The sequence below is a fragment of the Microcaecilia unicolor genome, chromosome 6 (genome assembly GCF_901765095.1).
Source record: "Microcaecilia unicolor chromosome 6, aMicUni1.1, whole genome shotgun sequence".
NCBI classification, from domain to species: domain Eukaryota; kingdom Metazoa; phylum Chordata; class Amphibia; order Gymnophiona; family Siphonopidae; genus Microcaecilia; species Microcaecilia unicolor.
This window is the reverse complement of record NC_044036.1, coordinates 134,709,704-134,731,070: the sequence shown is the minus strand read 5'-3', so window position 1 is coordinate 134,731,070 and position 21,367 is coordinate 134,709,704. Positions and strand designations below refer to the sequence as shown.

Here is a 21,367-nt window from a genome sequence, read left to right as displayed (position 1 = left end):
CCTCGGTTTGTGGGGTTTTGGTAGCTCGGGCATGTTTTCATTGGGCCGAGAAGCTCCTGGATGATTCGGTAGATGTTGGTTCTTCTGGGGGTCAGGAGTTAGCCAACTTGGACATGGGTTCATCCTTTTTGTCTGAGGCGTTTATGATTTGTTGCGTACTTCAGACAAAAAAATATGGCTATGGTTGTGGGTCTCTGCCACTTAAGGGAGCTGTGCTCTTTGGAGAAGATTTGGACAAGTTAGTGTGAGGTCTTAGTGATACCAAGGTTCTTTGGCTTCCAGATTTTCAGTTCAAGGCAGGGGCCAGAACTAGGTCCTCTCGGGGACGGTTTAGGGAGGCTCAGCGGTATAGGCCGGGCAGATCGAGTGGGACCTACCCCTAGCTGTCTGTTCGTCTGTCCAATTTAGATTGTAAGCTCTGTTGAGCAGGGACTGTCTTTTCATGTTAATTTGTACAGTGCTGCGTAAGTCTAGTAGCGCTATAGAAATGTGTAGTAGTAGTAGGACCTCTAGGGGTCGGTTTTTCCAGCGCACACAGTTCTTTCGTGAGAGTCGTCGCGGAGGGCGTGGCTTTTTCGCGGGAGGTTAGTATTCAGGCCACAGTTCCCAATGAAGGTGTGCGGGCTCAGGCTCTGGTGCATGTTGGGGCTCGGCTGAGTCTGTTTTACCAGAGCTGGGCCCAAATCAGGTCAGATCAGTGGGTTCTTGAGGTGTTTCGAGGCGGATATGCGCTGGAATTCGAAAGCTGTTCTCCCGAAGTGTTTCTGGAATCACTCTGTCGGTCTTGGAGCAAGAGGGCAGTAGTGAGGGACACTCTGCGGTGGCTGCTCGCGTTGGGAGCCGTGGTTCCTGTTCCTTCAGATCAGCAATGCTCAGGGTGCTATTTGATCTATTTTGTGGTCCACAAGAAAGAGGACACTTTTCGTCCATTTTAGATCTCAAAAGGGTCAATGCGGCACTCAAGGTGCCCTCTTTCCGGATGGAGACGTTGCGGTCGGTCACTGGTGCGGTCCGGAAAGGAGGGTTTCTCGCTTCCCTGGATTTGACGGAAGCTTATCTTCACTTTCCTTCGTGCGGCCTTTTGGTTCCAAGTTACAGGGTCTGATTCGTCGGTTCCTTGCAGAGAAGGCGCCGACGGCCCGTACTTATTGTCAGGTCCTGGGCCTGATGGCGGCGACCATAGAGGTAGTTCCATGGGCCAGGGCACACATGCGTCAGGTACAGTCAGCTCTGCTCAGTCGTTGGTCCCCTCTGTCGCAGGACTTGGAGATGTGTTGTCCGCTGTCGGTGGCCCCTCGTCTCAGTCTCCGCTGGTGGCTCAACCCGCGCAATTTGGGAAAAGGATTGCCGTTGGAGTCCCCACAGGGGCTGGTAATGGTCACGGATGCCAGTCTGCAAGGTTGGGCGGCACATTGTCTCGGTCAGGTAGCTCAAGGCCAGTGGTCTCGGGCAGAAGCAGAGTGGTCCATCAACCGGCTGGAAACTCGGGCCATTCGGGTGGCGCTCCAGGCCTTGCCGTCGGTTCGCCACAAGGCAGTCCGAGTGCTCTGCGACAACGCCATGGCAGTAGCGTATGTCAACCGTCAAGGGGGGACGAAGAGCCTTGGCAGTGCAGTTGAACTCATCTTCCGGCTCTCTTGGCAGTGCATGTGGCCGGGGTAGGTCACATAGATGCAGATTATCTCAGCAGGCACACTCTAGATCCCAGAGAGTGGTCTTTTCTTCGGTCAGTGTTCCAGCGAGTTGTGTCGGTCTGGGGACTTTCGGTGATAGATCTTAGGGCAACGGCTCGCTATGCGCAAGTTCAGAGATTTTTTTCAGTCGCTGCAGAGACCCTCGAGCGGAGGGAATCGACGCTCTTCTGTTGCCTTGGCCTCGGGAGTGGCTGTATGTGTTTCCTCCGTGGCTGTTAGTCGGTCGAGTAATATAGCGCATCGAACATCACTCCGGTCGGGTGGCTCCGGATTGGCAGCGTCGACCATGGTACGGAGACCTGGTGCGGTTGGCAGGGGCGGCGGCCCTGCCTTTGTTGGGATCAGTTCTGTGTCAAGGCCCGATAATCATGCCGGATCCGGCTCGGTTTTCGCTTACGGCTTGGCTCTTGAGCGGCACAAGTTGAAGAAGAGGGGGCTTTCGTCCAGTGGCTTTGCTACGATGTTGAGTTCCCATAGACGATCCACTTCCTTGGCGTATGTCCGGGTTTGGAGAATCTTTGAGCACTGGTGTGAAGACCATCGAGTTCGGCCGTGTCGCTCTTCGGTGGCGGAAGTTTTGGAATTTTTGCACGATGGTGTTGATAGGGGTCTGGCCTTGTCTACACTGAAGGTTCAGGTGGCAGCTTTGTCATGTTTTCGTGGGAAGCTTCAGTGAAAGTCCTTTGCTTCTGTGCCTGAGGTAGTGCGTTTTTTGAAGGGTGTTAAGTTGCTACGTCCGCCTCAGTGACGGATGGTGCCTACGTGGGATTTGAAGCTAGTTTTGGATGCTTTGATCAGGCCTCCGTTTGGGCCTCTGGTATCGGCATCTTGTAAGGATGTATCTTTAAAGACGGTCTTGTTGGTGGCGATTACTTCAGCACGGAGGGTTTCAGAGCTTCAGGCTTTGTCTTGTAGGGAACCATTTTTGTCCTTTTCTGAGGGAAAGGTTTCGTTGCGGACGGTGCTTTCCTTTTTTGCCCAAGGTGGTTTCCGAGTTCCATGTTAATCAGGTCATCTCTCTGCCAGTGTTGGGTGATATGGCTGGAGATTCGGAGCAGCGTGGTATTGCCAAGCTGGATGTCAGGAGAGTTTTGAGTTATCTCTCTGGAACTCAGGACTTCAGAGCCTCTGACCGTTTGTTCGTTCTTCATGGTGGCCCAAAGAAGGGTGCAGCGGCTCCTAAGGTGACCATAGCACGGTGGTTGAAGGAGGCGGTTGCATCTGCTTACTTGGTGAAGGGTCCTGTGGTGCCTAGGGGCTGATCTGCTCATTCCACTAGGGGAATGGCAGCCTCGTGGGCGGAGAATAGTATGATTTCTCCGTTAGATATTTGTCGGGCTGCGGTTTGGTTTTCGTTGCATTCCTTTGTGAAGCATTATAGGATTCCTGTGCATGCAAAGGACGAGGTGCGCTTTGGGGCAGCAGTTTTGACCTCTGGCCTTAGTAGGTCCCTCCTGTAAGTTAGTTACTGCTCTGGTACGTCCCACGCGTCTTGACCGGTCTGGAGGGTCGCTGAGGAAGGTAAAATTAGATCTTACCTGCTAATTTTCTTTCCTCTAGACCCTCCAGACCGGTCAAGAGCCCGCTCTGTCTGTATTGGAGGCCAGGAGGTGTGTTTGTTGGATAATTCTTGGCTGCTGTAGATTGTTTCTCTAATTGCAGACTCTGTTTATTTCTGTTTTGTGATAGGAGTCTGGGACAGGTGGGGCTCTTCTTTGATAGTCCACCTGTAGAAGCCCAACTGTTTTATCAAAGGCAAAGGAACATGTTTCCGTAAGAGCAAGCGGAAGATGTTTCTTGGTTTTTGCAGTTTACTGTGACCACGTACAGGGTTGCTAGTTGTTGTTAGTGTTTTTTGTTTCTCTGCTTTGTCAGGGTTATACTGGCTAGTGGAGGTTCTGCACAGGTTATATATACAGGCTTCAAAAGCTTAGTGTTTTCTCAGTCTCCCTCTGCTGGTAGGAGGACGTAACCACGCGTCTTGACCGGTCTGGAGGGTCTAGAGGAAAGAAAATTAGCAGGTAAGATCTAATTTTACCTTTGTCTACGTGTTCTGTAATTTTATGTCTTATAATTTAGATTGTAAGCTCCTTTGAGCAGGGACCGTCCTTCTTTGTTTATTTTGTACAGCGCTGCGTAACCCTAGTAGCGCTCTAGAAATGTTAAGTAGTAGTAGTAGTTTCCAGTATTTTGCCCAGCACTGTCGGGCTTACTGGTCTGTAATTTCTCGGATTACCCCAGAACCCTTTTTAAATTCGGTGTTACTTTGAACACCCTCTAATCTTCAGGTACTACAGATGATTTTAGCGACAGGTTACAGATCACTAACAGCAGATCAGCAATTTCATGTTTGAGTTCTTTCAGTAACCTGGGGTGTATGCCATCCTGTCCAGATGATTTATCACTTTTTAACTTGTCAATTTTGGCTCAGTATGTCTTCCAGGTTCACCAAGATTTCTTTCAGTTCTTCCACATCTTTGCCCTTGAAAACCATTTCCGGTACAGGTAGATCTTTTGCATCATCTTCCATAAAAACTGAAGAAAATGTATTCCATCTTTTCGCTATGGCCTTATCCTCCCTGAGTGCCCCTTTTGCTCCTTCATGATCTAAAGGTACCATGGATTCCTTTGTAGGCTATCTGCTTCTGATACACCTGAAAAAGTTGTTACTTTGTTTTGTCAACGCAGCAAGAATTTCTTCATATTTTGTTTTAACTCTCTTTATCAATGTTTTGCATCCAACTTGACATGCTTTATGCTTATTTTCTTCAGTTGGACCTTTTTCCCATTCTTTAAAGAATGTTCTTTTGGTTTTATATAGCCTCTTTCACTTCACCTTTTAATCACACTTGCTGTCTGTCATTTGCTTTTCTTTCCACCTTTGCTAATACATGGAATACATGTGGTCTGGGCTTCCAGGATTATATTTTTAAATGACATCCATTCCTGCTTTAAAGTCCTAACTTTTGTGGCCAACTTTTTTTTTTTTTTTTTTTAGCTTTTTAAACATGTTCCTCCATTTTTTTTTTTTTGTTTTATAATAAGTTTATTGAGTAGAAACTGAATATACAAATAGAACTGCAGATATACAACATAATATTTTCCAAATAAAAGTTATAATCTCTTCTGCTTGACATGAACCCACTGTATGTTTCCCCCTCCCCTCCCATTCTCCTAATTAGCAAGGCAGAGTCAGGCTGCGCCAACCACTCTGTTTATGGATCCCAAACCTGATGGTAGGGGATCAGACAGCCCAATCGCATCGCAGTCAGCTTAGACATCAACTGAATGTAGTCCAGTTTCCTCAGGATTGCCCGTAGCCCCGGCAAAGTCTGTTGTTTCCATGCGGCTGCCAGCACCAATTTGCTGGCTACCAGTATCTGTGTGGCCAATTGAAACCCACATTTTTTTGCTTCCTTGAGGCCGCACGTGTAAAAGGCAATGTTCAATTTTCATGGGAAAAACACTTTTTGTTATGCTAGTATCAATTTCCCAACTCTCGTCCAGTATTGTTGAGCCTGTGGACAAGCCCACCAGATGTGCGCCATATCCCCTTCCATTCCACATTGACGCCAGCAGAGGGGAGACCCCACTTTAAACATTTTGGCTAGTCTCTGTGGAGTGTAGTACCAGCAGTATAATATCTTATAGCCATTTTCTACCAGAGCATTAGAAACTGACACCTTGAGCAAGGATGCGAACACCCTTTCCCACATGCAGTATTCATATGCGCCCCCCAATATGCTTTCCCACTTGTGTGTATAGTGTAGAATGGGCCGTGATTGTAGCAGAAGTGCCTTGTAATGTTCCTCCATTTTGTTGTAGTCATCCTTTTGAAAATTAAATGCTGCTACAGTAGATTTCCTTAGTGACTTCACTAAGGAAATCTACTACTCTTGCGTTGATCGTTTTGACTTTCTACATGGTTGCAGCATGGCTGTTTGTATGAACAGTAGTCTTAAAAAATTGTTTTCCCAGAATATCTTTTGTTCTCCGAGGACAAGCAGGCTGCTTGTTCTCACTGATGGGTGACGTCCACGGCAGCCCCTCCAATCGGAAACTTCACTAGCAAAGTCCTTTGCTAGCCCTCGCGCGCCCGCGCGCACCGCGCATGCGCGGCCGTCTTCCCGCCCGAAACCGGCTCGAGCCGGCCAGTCTTCTTTTGTCCGCACTCGGTACGGTCGTGTTTTCGCCGTGTCGAGCCCCGGAAAGTCGACCTCGCGCGTCCAATTTGTTTGAACGTGTTTTTTTCCTTCGGGAAAGCTTTGTCCTAGTCGGGAAGTGCTCCGGAAACCCCCCGCCGGGTTTCGTGTAAATCCTCCCCTTACTTCCAGCTTTTTTGCCCCGGTAAGTTTTCTTTCGTCGTCGGGGTAGGCCTTTTTTCGGCCTCGGTCGAGATTTTTTCTCCCTCTAAATTTGGTGCTTCGAATTTCGCCATTTCGGCTTTTGATTTCGCCGGCGTGATTTTTTCCGCCCATGACATCGAAGCCTTCCAGCGGCTTCAAGAAGTGCACCCAGTGCGCCCGGGTTATCTCGCTCACTGATCGACACTCGTCGTGTCTTCAGTGTCTGGGGGCCGAGCACCGCCCTCAGAACTGCAGTCTGTGTTCCCTGCTTCAAAGGCGGACTCAGGTAGCGAGACTAGCCCAGTGGAACGTGTTGTTCTCGGGCTCTTCGTCGGCATCGGCACCGGGATCTTCGAGTGCATCGACGTCGTCAGCGTCCAGACCATCTTCCTCGGCCGCCCCTGCATCGAGTGCATCGAGGCATCGGGCCTCTGCATCGGCGCCGAGACATCGGATAGCTGCATCGACGTCGGTGGTACCAGGACCTCGTCTGCTGATGTCGTCGGACGGTGGTGCATCGGGTGGAGTGCAGGTGAGGGCTGTCCATTCCCCTGCTGGTGGCGGTGAGCCCTCGGGTGGGTCTCCGCCTACCCTGAGGGCTCCTGCGGTACAGCCCCCCCGAGATCGACCTTCTTCAGTCTCGGCCCCGAGGAAGCGACGGGTGGATTCGACGTCCTCCTCGTCGGTGCCGGGGAGCTCCGGTGACATGCTTCGGAAGAAATCGAAGAAGCATCGACACCGGTCTCCTCCCCGTGTCGGCACCGAGAGCTCTGGGTCGCCGAGGGATTCGGCACCCAGCAGGCATCGGCACCGAGAGGACCGCTCACCCTCTGTTCAGGAGGTGTCGATGCGCTCCGCTCTGGACAGCCCGGAACAGCCTCCACGCCCGGAACAGGTACTGACGTCGACGCCTGCATCGACCTCTCAGCCTTTCTCTGCAGCCGCTCTAAACGAGAGCCTCCGGGCCGTTCTCCCAGAGATTCTGGGAGAGCTGTTGCGCCCTACCCCTCCGGTACCGGCGGTGCTTGCGCCACCGGTACCGTCGAGCGTGGCGCCGGCTGGCCCATCGCCCAGGTTGAGGTCCCCGACGTCGGTACCCGCGTGCGGTACCGACCGCGGCCACCTCCCAGGAAGGCTCCCCGACTACGTCGGCGGAGGGAGCTTCGCCGATGCGGGCGAGGGAGTCTACCTCTCGACGCCCCCATCGTGGACAGGGTTCCACGGAGTCGAGCAGGGCGAGGTTGCAGACACAGGTCCGTGAACTTGTGTCTGACACCGAGGGTGAGGCCTCGTGGGAGGAAGAGGAAGATCCCAGATATTTCTCTGACGAGGAGTCTGGGGGTCTTCCGTCTGATCCCACTCCCTCTCCTGAGAGACAGCTTTCTCCTCCCGAGAGTCTGTCTTTTGCCTCCTTTGTCCGGGAGATGTCTACGGCCATCCCCTTCCCGGTGGTTGTGGAGGACGAGCCCAGGGCTGAAATGTTTGAGCTCCTGGACTATCCTTCTCCACCTAAGGAAGCGTCCACTGTTCCCTTGCACCATGTCCTGAAGAAGACATTGCTTGCGAACTGGACCAAACCATTAACTAATCCCCACATTCCCAAGAAGATCGAGTCCCAGTACCGGATCCATGGGGACCCAGAGCTGATGCGCACTCAGTTGCCTCATGACTCTGGAGTTGTGGATTTGGCCCTAAAGAAGGCTAAGAGTTCTAGGGAACATGCTTCGGCGCCCCCGGGCAAGGACGCTAGAACCTTAGACTCCTTTGGGAGGAAGGCCTACCATTCCTCTATGCTCGTGTCCAAGATCCAGTCTTACCAGCTCTACACGAGCATACACATGCGGAATAATGTGCGGCAGTTGGCGGGCTTGGTTGATGCTCTTCCCCCTGAGCAAGCCAAGCCTTTTCAGGAGGTGGTCAGGCAGCTGAAGGCGTGCAGAAAATTCCTGGCCAGAGGAGTTTATGACACTTTTGATGTTGCGTCCAGGGCCGCTGCTCAAGGTGTGGTGATGCGCAGGCTCTCATGGCTGCGTGCCGCCGACCTGGAGAATAGAGTCCAGCAGCGGATTACGGACTTGCCTTGCCGTGCGGATAACATTTTTGGCGAAAAAGTCGAGCAGGTGGTAGAGTCTCTCCACCAGCGGGACACCGCATTCGACAAGTTCGCCCGCCGGCAGCCTTCAGCTTCTACCTCTACAGGTAGACGATTTTTCGGGGGAAGGAAGACTGTTCCCTATACTTCTGGCAAGCGTAGGTACAATCCTCCTTCCCGACAGCCTGCGGCCCAGGCTAAGCCCCAGCGCGCTCGCTCTCGTCAGCAGCGTGCGAATCAGCAAGGCCCCGCGGCTCCCCAGCAAAAGCAAGGGGCGAGCTTTTGACTGGCTCCAGCAGAGCATAGCCGACATCCAAGTGTCAGTGCCGGGCGACCTGCCTGTCGGAGGGAGGTTGAAAGCTTTTCACCAAAGGTGACCTCTTATAACCTCCGATCAGTGGGTTCTCCAAATAGTCCGGCAAGGATACACCCTCAATTTGGCCTCTCAACCTCCAAATTGTCCACCGGGAGCTCAGTCCTACAGCTTCCAGCACAAGCAGGTACTTGCAGAGGAACTCTCCGCCCTTCTCAGCGCCAATGCGGTCGAGCCCGTGCCATCCGGGCAAGAAGGGCTGGGGTTCTATTCCAGGTACTTCCTTGTGGAAAAGAAAACAGGGGGGATGCGTCCCATCCTAGACCTAAGGGCCCTGAACAAATATCTCGTAAAAGAAAAGTTCAGGATGCTTTCCCTGGGCACCCTTCTCCCCATGATTCAGCAAAACGATTGGCTATGCTCTCTGGACTTGAAGGATGCCTACACACACATCCCGATACTGCCAGCTCACAGACAGTATCTGCGATTTCAGCTGGGCGCACGCCACTTCCAGTACTGCGTGCTACCCTTTGGGCTCGCCTCTGCGCCCAGGGTGTTCACAAAGTGCCTAGCTGTGGTAGCAGCGGCGCTTCGCAGGCTGGGGGTGCACGTGTTCCCATATCTCGACGATTGGCTGGTGAAGAACACATCCGAGGCAGGAGCCCTGCAGTCCATGCAGATGACTATTCGCCTCCTGGAGCTACTGGGGTTTGTGATAAATTACCCAAAGTCCCATCTTCTCCCAGTGCAGAAACTCGAATTCATCGGAGCCCTGCTGGATTCTCGGACGGCTCGCGCCTATCTCCCAGAGGCGAGGGCCAACAACTTGTTGTCCCTCGTCTCGCGGGTGCGAGCGTCCCAGCAGATCACAGCTCGGCAGATGTTGAGATTGCTGGGCCACATGGCTTCCACAGTTCATGTGACTCCCATGGCCCGCCTTCACATGAGATCTGCTCAATGGACCCTAGCCTCCCAGTGGTATCAGGCCGCCGGGGGTCTAGAGGACGTGATCCACCTGTCCACGAGTTTTCTCGAATCCCTGTATTGGTGGACGATTTGCTCCAATTTGACTCTGGGACGTCCCTTCCAAATTCCTCAGCCTCAAAAAGTGCTGACCACGGATGCGTCTCTCCTGGGATGGGGAGCTCATGTCGATGGGCTTCACACCCAAGGAAGGTGGTCCCTCCAAGAAAGCGATCTACAGATCAATCTTCTGGAGTTGCGAGCGATCTGGAACGCTCTGAAGGCTTTCAGAGATCGGCTGTCCCACCAAATTATCCAAATTCAGACAGACAATCAGGTTGCCATGTACTATGTCAACAAGCAGGGGGGCACCGGATCTCGCCCCCTGTGTCAGGAAGCCGTCAGCATGTGGCTCTGGGCTCGCCGTCAAGGCATGGTGCTCCAAGCCACATATCTGGCAGGCGTAAACAACAGTCTGGCCGACAGGTTGAGCAGGATTATGCAACCTCACGAGTGGTCGCTCAATTCCCGTGTGGTGCGACAGATCTTCCGGGCGTGGGGCACCCCCCTGGTAGATCTCTTCGCATCTCAAGTGAACCACAAGGTCCCTCAGTTCTGTTCCAGGCTTCAGGCCCACGGCAGACTGGCGTCGGATGCCTTCCTCCTGGATTGGGGGGAAGGTCTGCTGTATGCTTATCCTCCCATTCCTCTGGTGGGGAAGACTTTGTTGAAACTCAAGCAAGACCGAGGCACCATGATTCTGATTGCTCCCTTTTGGCCGCGTCAGATCTGGTTCCCTCTTCTTCTGGAGTTATCCTCCGAAGAACCGTGGAGATTGGAGTGTTTTCCGACCCTCATCACGCAGGACGAAGGGGCTCTGCTGCATCCCAACCTCCAGTCCCTGGCTCTCACGGCCTGGATGTTGAGGGCGTAGACTTTGCCTCTTTGGGTCTGCCAGAGGGTGTCTCCCGCATCTTGCTTGCTTCCAGGAAAGACTCCACTAAGAGAAGTTACTTCTTTCATTGGAGGAGGTTTGCCGTCTGGTGTGACAGCAAGGCCCTAGATCCTCGCTCTTGTCCTACACAGACCCTGCTTGAATACCTTCTCCACTTGTCGGAGTCTGGTCTGAAGACCAACTCCGTAAGGGCTCACCTTAGTGCAATCAGTGCATACCATTACCAAGTGGAAGGTAAGCCGATCTCAGGACAGCCTTTAGTTGTTCGCTTCATGAGAGGTTTGCTTTTGTCAAAGCCCCCTGTCAAGCCTCCTACAGTGTCATGGGATCTCAATGTCGTTCTCACCCAGCTGATGAAACCTCCTTTCGAGCCACTGAATTCCTGCCATCCGAAGTACTTGACCTGGAAGGTCATTTTCTTGGTGGCAGTTACCTCGGCTCGTAGAGTCAGTGAGCTTCAGGCCCTGGTAGCCCAGGCCCCTTACACCAAATTTCATCACAACAGAGTAGTCCTCCGCACTCACCCTAAGTTTCTGCCAAAGGTTGTGTCGGAGTTCCATCTGAACCAGTCAATTGTCTTGCCAACATTCTTTCCCCGTCCTCATTCCTGCCCTGCTGAACGTCAGCTGCACACATTGGACTGCAAGAGAGCATTGGCCTTCTATCTGGAGCGGACACAGCCCCACAGACAGTCCGCCCAATTGTTTGTTTCTTTTGATCCCAACAAGAGGGGAGTGGCTGTAGGGAAACGCACCATATCCAATTGGCTAGCAGATTGCATTTCCTTCACTTACGCCCAGGCTGGGCTGGCTCTTGAGGGTCATGTCACGGCTCATAATGTTAGAGCCATGGCAGCGTCGGTAGCCCACTTGAAGTCAGCCACCATGGAGGAAATTTGCAAAGCTGCGACGTGGTCATCTGTCCACACATTCACATCTCATTACTGCCTGCAGCAGGATACCCGACGCGACAGTCGGTTCGGGCAGTCAGTTCTTCAGAACCTGTTTGGGCTTTAGGATCCAACTCCACCCCCCGAGGGCCCTGTTTGTTCTGTTCCAGGCTACACTCTCAGTTAGTTGGTAAATTTTTTAGGTCAATCTCAGTTATGTCCTCGCCGTTGCGAGGCCCAATTGACCATGGTTGTTGTTTTGAGTGAGCCTGGGGGCTAGGGATACCCCATCAGTGAGAACAAGCAGCCTGCTTGTCCTCGGAGAAAGCGAATGCTACATACCTGTAGAAGGTATTCTCCGAGGACAGCAGGCTGATTGTTCTCACAAACCCGCCCGCCTCCCCTTTGGAGTTGTGTCTTCCCTTGAAGTGTATTGTCTTGCTACATACTGGACTGGCCGGCTCGAGCCGGTTTCGGGCGGGAAGACGGCCGCGCATGCGCGGTGCGCGCGGGCGCGCGAGGGCTAGCAAAGGACTTTGCTAGTGAAGTTTCCGATTGGAGGGGCTGCCGTGGACGTCACCCATCAGTGAGAACAATCAGCCTGCTGTCCTCGGAGAATACCTTCTACAGGTATGTAGCATTCGCTTTATAAGCACTCCATCATCAAAAACATCCTATTTGGAGCTCCTTGTACAGGTAATGTTAGGGTTTTGAAATTACAAAACTCAAGGTTCAGTGCAACTGAATGAACAGAACTAGTTTGAAAGTGTTCATGAAGAATGTGTGTTACCCAAAGAGTTATAATGATGGTTAGTAGTAATCTCAAAAATAAAATTCTTAAATTTCTCTGAACGAGGAGGCCTGTGGAATGCAGGAAGAGAATCCATTCTTTCTCATTCTAGATGACACTATTCTAGTACAGGTCACAGTATTCTTGTTGTAATGCTGACATAAATATCTGTGATTTAACCTTATTATAGTGAAAAGAGGTTAATGGGATTGAGACAGTAAATGAACTACGGTCTGAGCCCTCTTTGCCCTTTCTTTAGGTGTATCATACATTGTTCTGGCCTCTCGAGTGGACTGTTCCTGGCCGAGACAACAATCGATGCTTTGGGAAGATAGTCTGTGATAAACGGGACAATGTAAGTACTGTAACGGAGCATACAGATTTGCAGGAGTGAAGTATGCTGTGAGACGGGGGCATCTGAATCTGGCTGTCAAACTCCCGGAGTCGTCTTCTGTGAGGAACTTCATAATTTGGCTGCCAGAGATAGTAAAGGGGTAATTTTCAAACAGGTGTGTAAAAGCTACATCAGAACCCATTTCTAGCCTGTTGTATAAAGACTTTTCCACATTTTTATAAACAACTAAGGATAAACCAGCAGAAATTGTGGCTAGATTGAAGCGATGGACGTTTATTCCTGCTCAGGAGCAGGTGTAAATGTGTCAAGCGCATGCATATTTTGTAAAGTGCATGCATAAATCTTGACCATGCAAACTCTGCCCCAGAACAAGCGTAGACATAGGTCACAAATATACACAGTACCTTGGCACTGTGCATCCTTTTACACATGTAACCATGGAGTAATTTTCATAAAATCCTTTATACACTGAAAGATTTTATAACATTTCCCTGTGTGATGACTGCAGAGCTTAAACACACTGGTTTAATTAGTATGAGAGTATATGCATACATTCCGTTGTGGCTACAGGACAGGGCCCATCTGGTTTTATGAAATTTGCTCGAAAATATCACATTTTTGATCTTGGATCCGACTTTCTTTGATTCAGCAAGCCTCATAGCTTTTCTTTTTGGATATGGGAATTTTAGCATTACTATAAGGAAGAACTTTTCAGACTTGTAAAATGGGTGCTGGGCACTCTGCCCAAAGGTTGGTTTTGTTTGAATGATCACATTTACTGAATTTAGTTTGAGGTGAGCCCGCTGATTTCGGGCAGCATATAAATGTTTTAAGCATAAACAGTCTGTGGTAGACTTGGTATTTTATACCAAACATCTGATGTGTTCTCATTTTCGTTTTAAGGATCGAGTGATAGGCTTTCATGTTCTGGGCCCAAATGCTGGGGAAATTACCCAAGGTTTTGGTGCAGCCATTAAATGTGGCCTTACCAAGAAGGTACTTGATGACACAATTGGCATACATCCTACGTGTGCAGAGGTAAGCAGCTCATGGTGCTCACAGTCACCACAGTTCAAAACCGATGCTTTACTTTTCTGTCAGATGGCTGGTTATCTTTTTTACTATGAGATGAACTTGTGGTTTGTCCTCCCCCCCCCCCCCCCCCCCCCACCCCTTCTCAGTAAACACAGGTGATCTGTGCAGGATGTAGCGTAATTCTGTTTGGTGGTGACATAATTACACAGTACATCAGATATGTTTGAGAAAAATCACATGCATACAGAGTAATAAGTCTGTTCTATTAAAAAAAAAATTGCCTTAAAATTAGGATTATCAGATTTTGGGGTTGGCTTTAGTTTTTTGTTTCCCTTAAATTAGGCAGAGAACTGTTTGCTTGTGCATAATACCAGATACTGGAAAGTTACCTAGTATTGTTCCAATTTGTGAGCAATGAATGTAATGTTATAATGCTGTTTCTGCCCTTATCTTACAGGTGTTCACCACACTGAATATTACAAAATCATCCGGAGCAGATATTACACAGAAAGGCTGCTGAGGTTAAACCCTGCTGTTAACTATTGCCTGGACATCTCTGTGGATGGCATGTAATGAAGCATCCTAACACCCTCAGGTTTAATGAAAAGACGCCAAATGTTACGTTTGTAGCTGCTTTATTTGTCATCCAAATCAGAGAACATTGTCAAGGTTAGATAGTATGACAGCGGGGCAACCTCCAGTTTTGCACCCTGACTTGCTTGGAGAAGCCTTTCTAGTGCTTATAGTGAAGCCCTGGCTCACAACCCCAATCTGGGGTGAGCTGTGACTGATGACTGTCTTGCAGAGTTAGGGGTCTCCTCCGATCAGCTGACTGAAATTTTCTGTGCAGAGTTAAACTCCTTAATTTAAATGTGCTAGCTACCATACTTGTATAAAATTATTTCTATACTTTAGTAGAGGTATCTAATTGTTGCATGTACAAACATCTCAGGCTTTGCACCTACATTTGACTCGTATCTTAATATTTCTTAATATTGCTTCTGTTATCACCGTTTGAGCTTTGTTAAAATAAATATCATGGAATTTGAAGATTTAATGGCAAGCATTCCTTGAGTCTGTGAGCTAGACTAAAAATGTAGCAGAGTTTGCTTCTCTTGCTTTATGCATTGCTTTAGTCTTGATCAAGCTGATCAGATTTTGGCAAATAGTGAACAATGTCACCCCTTAAAAGATTGAGAGTTTTGAGAATGAATTCTAAAAATGTTGCTTTGTTTCTATACCTGTCATGCACATCTTCTCCAGGTAGTGCTGTATTAGATTACAGGTTCTGTGACTCTTCCCCCCCCCCCCCCCCCCCCCCCCCAACACACACATACACACACTTTGAGGACAAGCAGGGCTATGAATACTCACCTTTTGAGTGACATTAGACAGAGCTTGGCGTAGGAAACAGTACTCCAGCATCTTATACTAGAAGTGTTTGGGCAAACAAATTGAGTCAAGTTCTGTGGCCTTATGAGTGGACACTGGATGATGAAGTTGTCTGCAGGATCTTTAAGGAGTGGGGAACCCCTTCTATAGATTATTCCACATGAATCTGTTTTGCTCCAGGAGAGGGTCACAAGACAAATTTAGCTTTATACCTTCCTTGTGCATTGGGCGAGGATCTTGCCTATGTGTATTCTCCAGTATCCCTCATTGTAAAAACCATTCTGAAGCTTGAGCAAGATTGGGAAACTGAAATCCTCATAGCTTCTTATTGGCAGAGACAAGAATGGTTCCCACTTCTGTATTTTTCCATCAGAAGTCCTAAGAAGCTGAAGTGTTCTCCAGCACTAACTATGCAAGAGCAGGACACCCTGTTGCCTCCCAGTTTACAGTCCCTATCCCTTAGCTTGGATGTTGAGAGGTTGATATTGTCTTCCCTGGTCTCTCTTGATAACTGCCAGGAAGTATTCCACTGAGAGGGCATACAGTTTGTTTGTTTTTTTAATGGAAGAGGTTGCCTTCTAGTGTATGAGCAGACAGGAAAGGTTCTGTGGCCTCTAAATAAAAACTGCTTGAATCAGAGGCAGGTCTAAAGATCAACTCTGTGAATGTGCACCTTGGTGAAATCCTTCCATTAAGCCTCCTGCAGTGTCCTGGGACTTCAGTGTTCTCACCCAGCTGATAATGTTTCTTTTGAGCCACTAGATACTTTCATTTGAAGTACCTGTTCTGAGATGATTTTTTTTTTTTTTTTTTTTTTTGGGGGGGGGGGGGGGGGGTTAACTTCATTATGCAGGGTTAGTGAGCTCCAGGCCCAGAAGTTTCTTCTTAAAGTTGTCAGAGGTCCACTGTAACCAATCAGCAATCCTTCCAACCTTTCTTTTTCTCTCTTCCTAAACCACATACCCATAAAGGTGTACAGTTTGGACTGCAAGAGCCTTGGACTTCCATCTGGAGCAGACTAAAGCCCATAGAAATTCCACTCAGCGTTGTTTTGCTTTTGTTTTGACCCAAACAAATTTGGGATGCCATGAGCAAACACACATTTTCCAGCTGGCTTGCGCACTCCATTTCCTTCACTTATTCCCAGGCTAGGCTGAGGCATGTCATGGCTTACAATGTCTGATATGGAGATCAGCCTCCATAGAGATTTTCGGAGCTGTGATAATGGACTTCTGTCTATACAATCGCATTCTACTACTGTCTATAATCCAACTTCCATCTCCCCTAGGCCCTTCTCTTTTCAGTTCCAGGCTGCTTTGTCAAAAAATACTAGCAATCGCCTTTTTCTGATGAAAACAGCCTGTAGCTAGAGACTCGGAGGTGAGGAGTCCCAGTCCTGCTTGTCCTCTGAGAAAACAGTTTCTTATCTGTAGCAGGTGTTCTCTGAGGACAGCTGGAATCCTCACAACTCGCCCACCTCCCTGACTGGTTGTATTTCTGTGTCTAGTAATAGACCAGGTTTCTTAGGACACACCCAGCCAGTCAGTTGTCAGGATCTAAGCATTTCATGTGCACTACCTTCATTTTATGCAAATCTGTCTCGTGCATATATATTGTTCATATCTTGAAAACTGGACTACGTTGAGAACCCTGCTCTACAGTGACTCTTTTCTTAATGAAAATGGATCTAAAAATCTTTCATGTGTTGCAAGAAAACCAAGCTTGCTGAAGAAATTGACTGGAGCAGTTCTTAATGAAAAGCCTAGGTAATTATTGCTATTTATACTGATGTAATGACACTGCTAATGGTCATGAAGACCAGAAAAAAATGTGTAAGGAAGTTCACCATTGCAGTGTATTTTACAAAAGGTGCACTGTAGAAACGTGTGGCAGCACATGCAACAGGAACAGCTGTTTTAGGAAGGGGGGGGGGGGAGAAACATGCCTCCTGATTTGGCAAACTGCATATACTACTACTACTTCTCATTTCCATAGCGCTGCTAGACATATGCAGCGCTGTACAATTGAACATGAAGAGACAGTTCCTGCTCAACAGAGCTTACAATCTAATTAGGACAGACAAAACAGGACAAATAAGAGATAAGGGAATTACTAAGGTAGGGATGATAAAATAAGGGTACTGAACAAGTGAGTAAGGGTTAGGAATTAAAAGCATCAAAAAGGTGGGCTTTTAGCCTAGGTTTGAAGACGGCCAGAGATGGAGCTTGACGTACCAGCTCAGGAAGTCTATTCCAGGCATATGATGCAGCAAGATAAAAGGAACTGCGTTAGTGGTGGAGAAGGGTACAGATAAGAGAGAATTACCCAGTGAATGGAGTTCCCGGGGAGGAGTGTAGGAGCTGCAGAGTGAATGCACTTATAAGTCAATAAGAGGAGTTTGAACTGTATGTGGAATTGTATAGGGAGCCAGTGAAGTGACTTGAGGAGAGGGCTAATATGAGCGTAGCGACACTAGCGGAATATAAGTCGTGTGGCAGAATTTTGAACAGATTGAAGAGAAGAGAAAGAAGGGTTCTGGTAGTGTGCTTAGAAAGGAAAGGGCGAATTTTGGTGATATTGAGAAAAACTGGCAGGTTTTAGTAGTCTGCTGAATATGTTCAAAGAAGGAGAAAGAGGAGTCGAAGATGACCCCAAGGTTACGAGCTGATGAGACAGGGAGGATGAGAGTGTTATCCACAGAAATAGAGAATGGGGGAAAGATAAGAAGCTCAGTCGTGGTCATGTTTAGTTTCAGGTGGCGGTGAGACATCCAGGCGGCAATGTCAGACAGGCAGGCTGATACTAAAAGCAATGAGTGTGCCAAGCTGCAGCTCAGTATTATGCTATTTGTTGAAAAGTAGAGAAGCAAGCACAGTTCCCCTGAATCACTACCCACCCCCACCTCGGTTCAGGAGCAGAGGTAAATGCTGGTGCTGAAATTTTTTAATGTACTTATATTTCCATTGTAAAATAGGGCATAACTTGTGCCCAGAGCATCCCCTTTTCCAATCTGTGTCGGATGCATATAAGCAGTGCCTCTTCCAAAATCGCTCCTCATTTGACATTTCTGTTCCAGTCCATCTCTTATAGATCTAGGCGGGTGCTGATTTCCTTGAAGAAATGGGGTGTTTTGCACATATAAACCTAACGTTGCCTACTTTGTCACACAGTTGATGCTGTTTTCTCATTACTGATATATTGCCCAGCATCGAGCTGTGTTCAACTCTTCCCAGCATGCTGGTGTTACTTGAGTTTTCATTGGTGAGCACAGACCTCGTCCTAAGTGACTGGCTGCATCTATGTGTAGCATCTTGATCGCATGCTCAAATCTGGTGATTAAGAAACTGAGGATAATCGCTTGTGTTTTTCTAAGTGGTATCAACATATCTAAAGGAAGATGAGGCCATATTAAGGGCAATTTGCACTAAGTTACTGTTACACATGTAAATCAGCAGTGGCACATACAGTTATGATGGAGAACAGAAGAACCAATGGACTCCCAAATCACCAAAGATGATCCGCAGAAATAAAATTATGCAAAGGTTTGAGAAGCCAGTAGTAAGGCTTGACATAGTGCAATGTTTCAGCAGCCGCATTCCTGCATCAGGAGTCTGTGTATCTGCAATCATATATAAAAATGAAATGTAACAAACATAATATAGCAAAAAGTATTCTATATATAATCAAGCAATAATAGGACAGATTACACAAAGTAACAAAAAATATATAAAGACAATATGGACGGAATTAAATTAATAATGTGGCTTAACCAAATATTGAATTTAATCTGTTGAATTTTTGTGTTCACCTTTCCAATGTTTCTATGTTGATGTCCCATTGTTATATTCCTAATGATATTTGAATGTCTCGCTTAACTCTGTACAATGTAATCCATAACCAAGTTGTAACAAATGTATTTTCATTATTCATATCTTATTGTAAGCCACACTGAGCCCGCAAAAAGGTGGGAAAATGTGGGATACAAATGCAATAAATAATAATAATAATAACTAAGCACAAAATGAAAGAGATATAAATGATATCTATTAATTGAGTTATATTCCAAAATTACCAACAATATGTAAGCGAATAAACATAAATCTGGAAATCTCTAAAAAAAAACATTCATAAAACAATAAATATAATTGGCAGTTTATGCACGCTGAGACTTACCACCCGGTTAGCACGTGAGACCTTAAAGCTAAGTTGATGGGTGGTGGTAAGATCTCAGGTCGAAAATGGACGCGTGCTGGTTTTAATTTTGCCACACATCCATTTTTGGCCACAAAAAGACCTTTTTTCCAGGCACCCAAAACATGTGCCCACACCAGTGCAGGCCACTTCTCAGCGTGCCTTGGTAAAAGGGCACCTAAATGAATCCTTTGCTTCGGTCTTCTCCAAGGAGGATGTGGGAGAGATACCAGTACCAGAAACGGCATCAGTGCTGATAAGTCAGAGAAACTGAATCAAATCTTTAAACTTGGAAGATGTAATGGGGCAATTTGACAAATTGAAGAACAGCAGATTGCCTGGACCAGTTGGTATACATCCCAGAGTACTGATAGAATTGAAAAATGAACTTGCAGAGTTATTAGTAATATGTAATTTATCTTTAAAATCTAGCGTGGTACCGGAAGATTGGAGGGTGGCCAATGTAACTCCAGGAAATTATAGACCGGTGAGCCTGACGTCGGTGCCAGACAAAACGGTAGTGACTATTATAAAGAACAAATTTACAGAGTATAAGCATGGATTAATGAGACAAAGCCAACATGGATTTAGTGAAGAAAATCTTGCTTCACTAGTCTACTACATTTCTTTGAAGAGTTGAACAGACATTTGGAGAAAGGTGAACAGGTTGATACTGTGCATCTGGATTTTCAAAAGGCATTTGACAAAGTACCTCATGAAAGACTACTGAAGAAATTAAAGAGTCATGGGTTAGGAGGTAATGTCCTATTGTGGATTAAGAACTGGTTAAAAGAAAACAGAGTAGGGTTAAATGGTGAGGATTCTCAATGGAGAAGGGTAGGTAGTGGGGTTTCCCAGGGGTCTGTGTTGGGACTGCTGTTTTTTTAACATGTATAAATTATCTAGAGATGGGAATAACTAGTGAGGTAATAAATTTGCTGATGAGACAAAGTTATTCAAAGTTCTTAAATTGCAAGAGGACCTTACACTGGGAGATAGCATCCAAATGGCAGATGACATTTAATGTGATCAAGTGCAAAGTGGGACCCCGAACTATAGCTATGAGAGGCAAGGTTCCACCGACCAGGAAAAAGGATCTAGGTATCATCATTGTTGATAATACTTTGAAACCCTCTGCTCAGTGTGCAGCGACAGCTAAGAAAGCAAGTAGAATGTTAGGTATTATTAGGAAAGGAATGGAAAACAAAAATGAGAATGTTATGATGCCTTTGTATTGCTCCATGGTGCGACCGTACCTCAAATATTGTGGGCAGTTCTGGTCACCGTATCTCAAAGATATAATGAGAATTAGAAAAGGTACAGAGAAGAGTGACGAAATGATAAAGGGGATGGGATGACTTTTTATGAGGAAAGGCTAAAGCTTCTAGGGCTCTTCAGCTCAGAGAAGAAATGGCTGATAGAGGTCTATAGAATAATAAATGAGTGGACATGATTCGCCTCTTCAAAAATACTAGGACTAGGGGGCATGCCGTGAAGCTATTAGTAAATTTTAAAACACATCTGAAAATATTTCTTCACTCACTATGTAATTAAACTCTGGGATTTGTTGCCAGAGAATGTAATAGCAGTTAGCTTAGCAGGTTTTTAAAAAGTTTTTGATAACTTCCTAAAACAAAAATCCATAAGCCATTATTAAGATGGACTTGTGGAAAAATCCTCTGCTTATATATAGGATAAACAGCATAAAATCTATTTTTCTGTTTTGAGATCTTGCCAGGTACTTGTAACCTGTATTGGCCACTATAGGAAACAGAATACTGGGCTTGATGGTCCTTCGGTCTATCCCAGTATGGCAACACTTATGTACTTATGTAAAAATTAATATACTAGAATAATTGGTACTGAAAAAAACGCTAGTGAAAAATCATCCCACTGAACTGCGCCTATGATAAAATTAAATTGTGTGATGTAACACAAACAAAATATATTCTCCTTACAAAGCAGGCATTTCATTATCATGCTACTATCACAGACCTAAAGGAAGGTCTGAAACTCAAATTGTAGCAGCACGGCTAAGCTAACCGATGTCTTGTGAAAAGGCATAAGTGTATCGTATATAAGAAATAAAAACCATGTTCATTTGTCCACATTAAACTTTGTCTGCCATTTCGATGCCCAGTCCAGTTTCCTATGATCTTCTTGCAAGTTTTCACAATCCGCTTGCATTTTTACAACTTTGAATAGTTTTGTGTCATCAGCAAATTTAATCACGTACTCATTCCGTTTTCCAGATAATTTATAAATGTTAAATAGCACCAGTCCCAGTACAGATCCCTGCGGCACTCCACTATTCACCCTCCTCTGTTGAGAAAAATAGTCATTTAACCATAC

General features: G+C 47.1%; 1 protein-coding gene across 4 annotated transcripts in view; it reads left to right on the top strand.

The window, feature by feature from the left end:
- TXNRD3 (thioredoxin reductase 3) overlaps positions 1-14,489 on the top strand; it is a 54,839-nt gene extending 40,350 nt beyond the window's left edge. For all 4 annotated transcript variants that reach the window (XM_030205724.1, XM_030205723.1, XM_030205726.1 and 1 more), the window contains 3 exons: positions 12,302-12,397; positions 13,301-13,435; positions 13,890-14,489. In XM_030205724.1, coding sequence (XP_030061584.1) covers positions 12,302-12,397; positions 13,301-13,435; positions 13,890-13,952 — 294 coding nt within the window. In that variant the 3' untranslated portion in view covers positions 13,953-14,489. The remainder of the gene's footprint in view (positions 1-12,301; positions 12,398-13,300; positions 13,436-13,889) is intronic.
- The last annotated feature ends 6,878 nt before the right edge of the window (positions 14,490-21,367 follow it).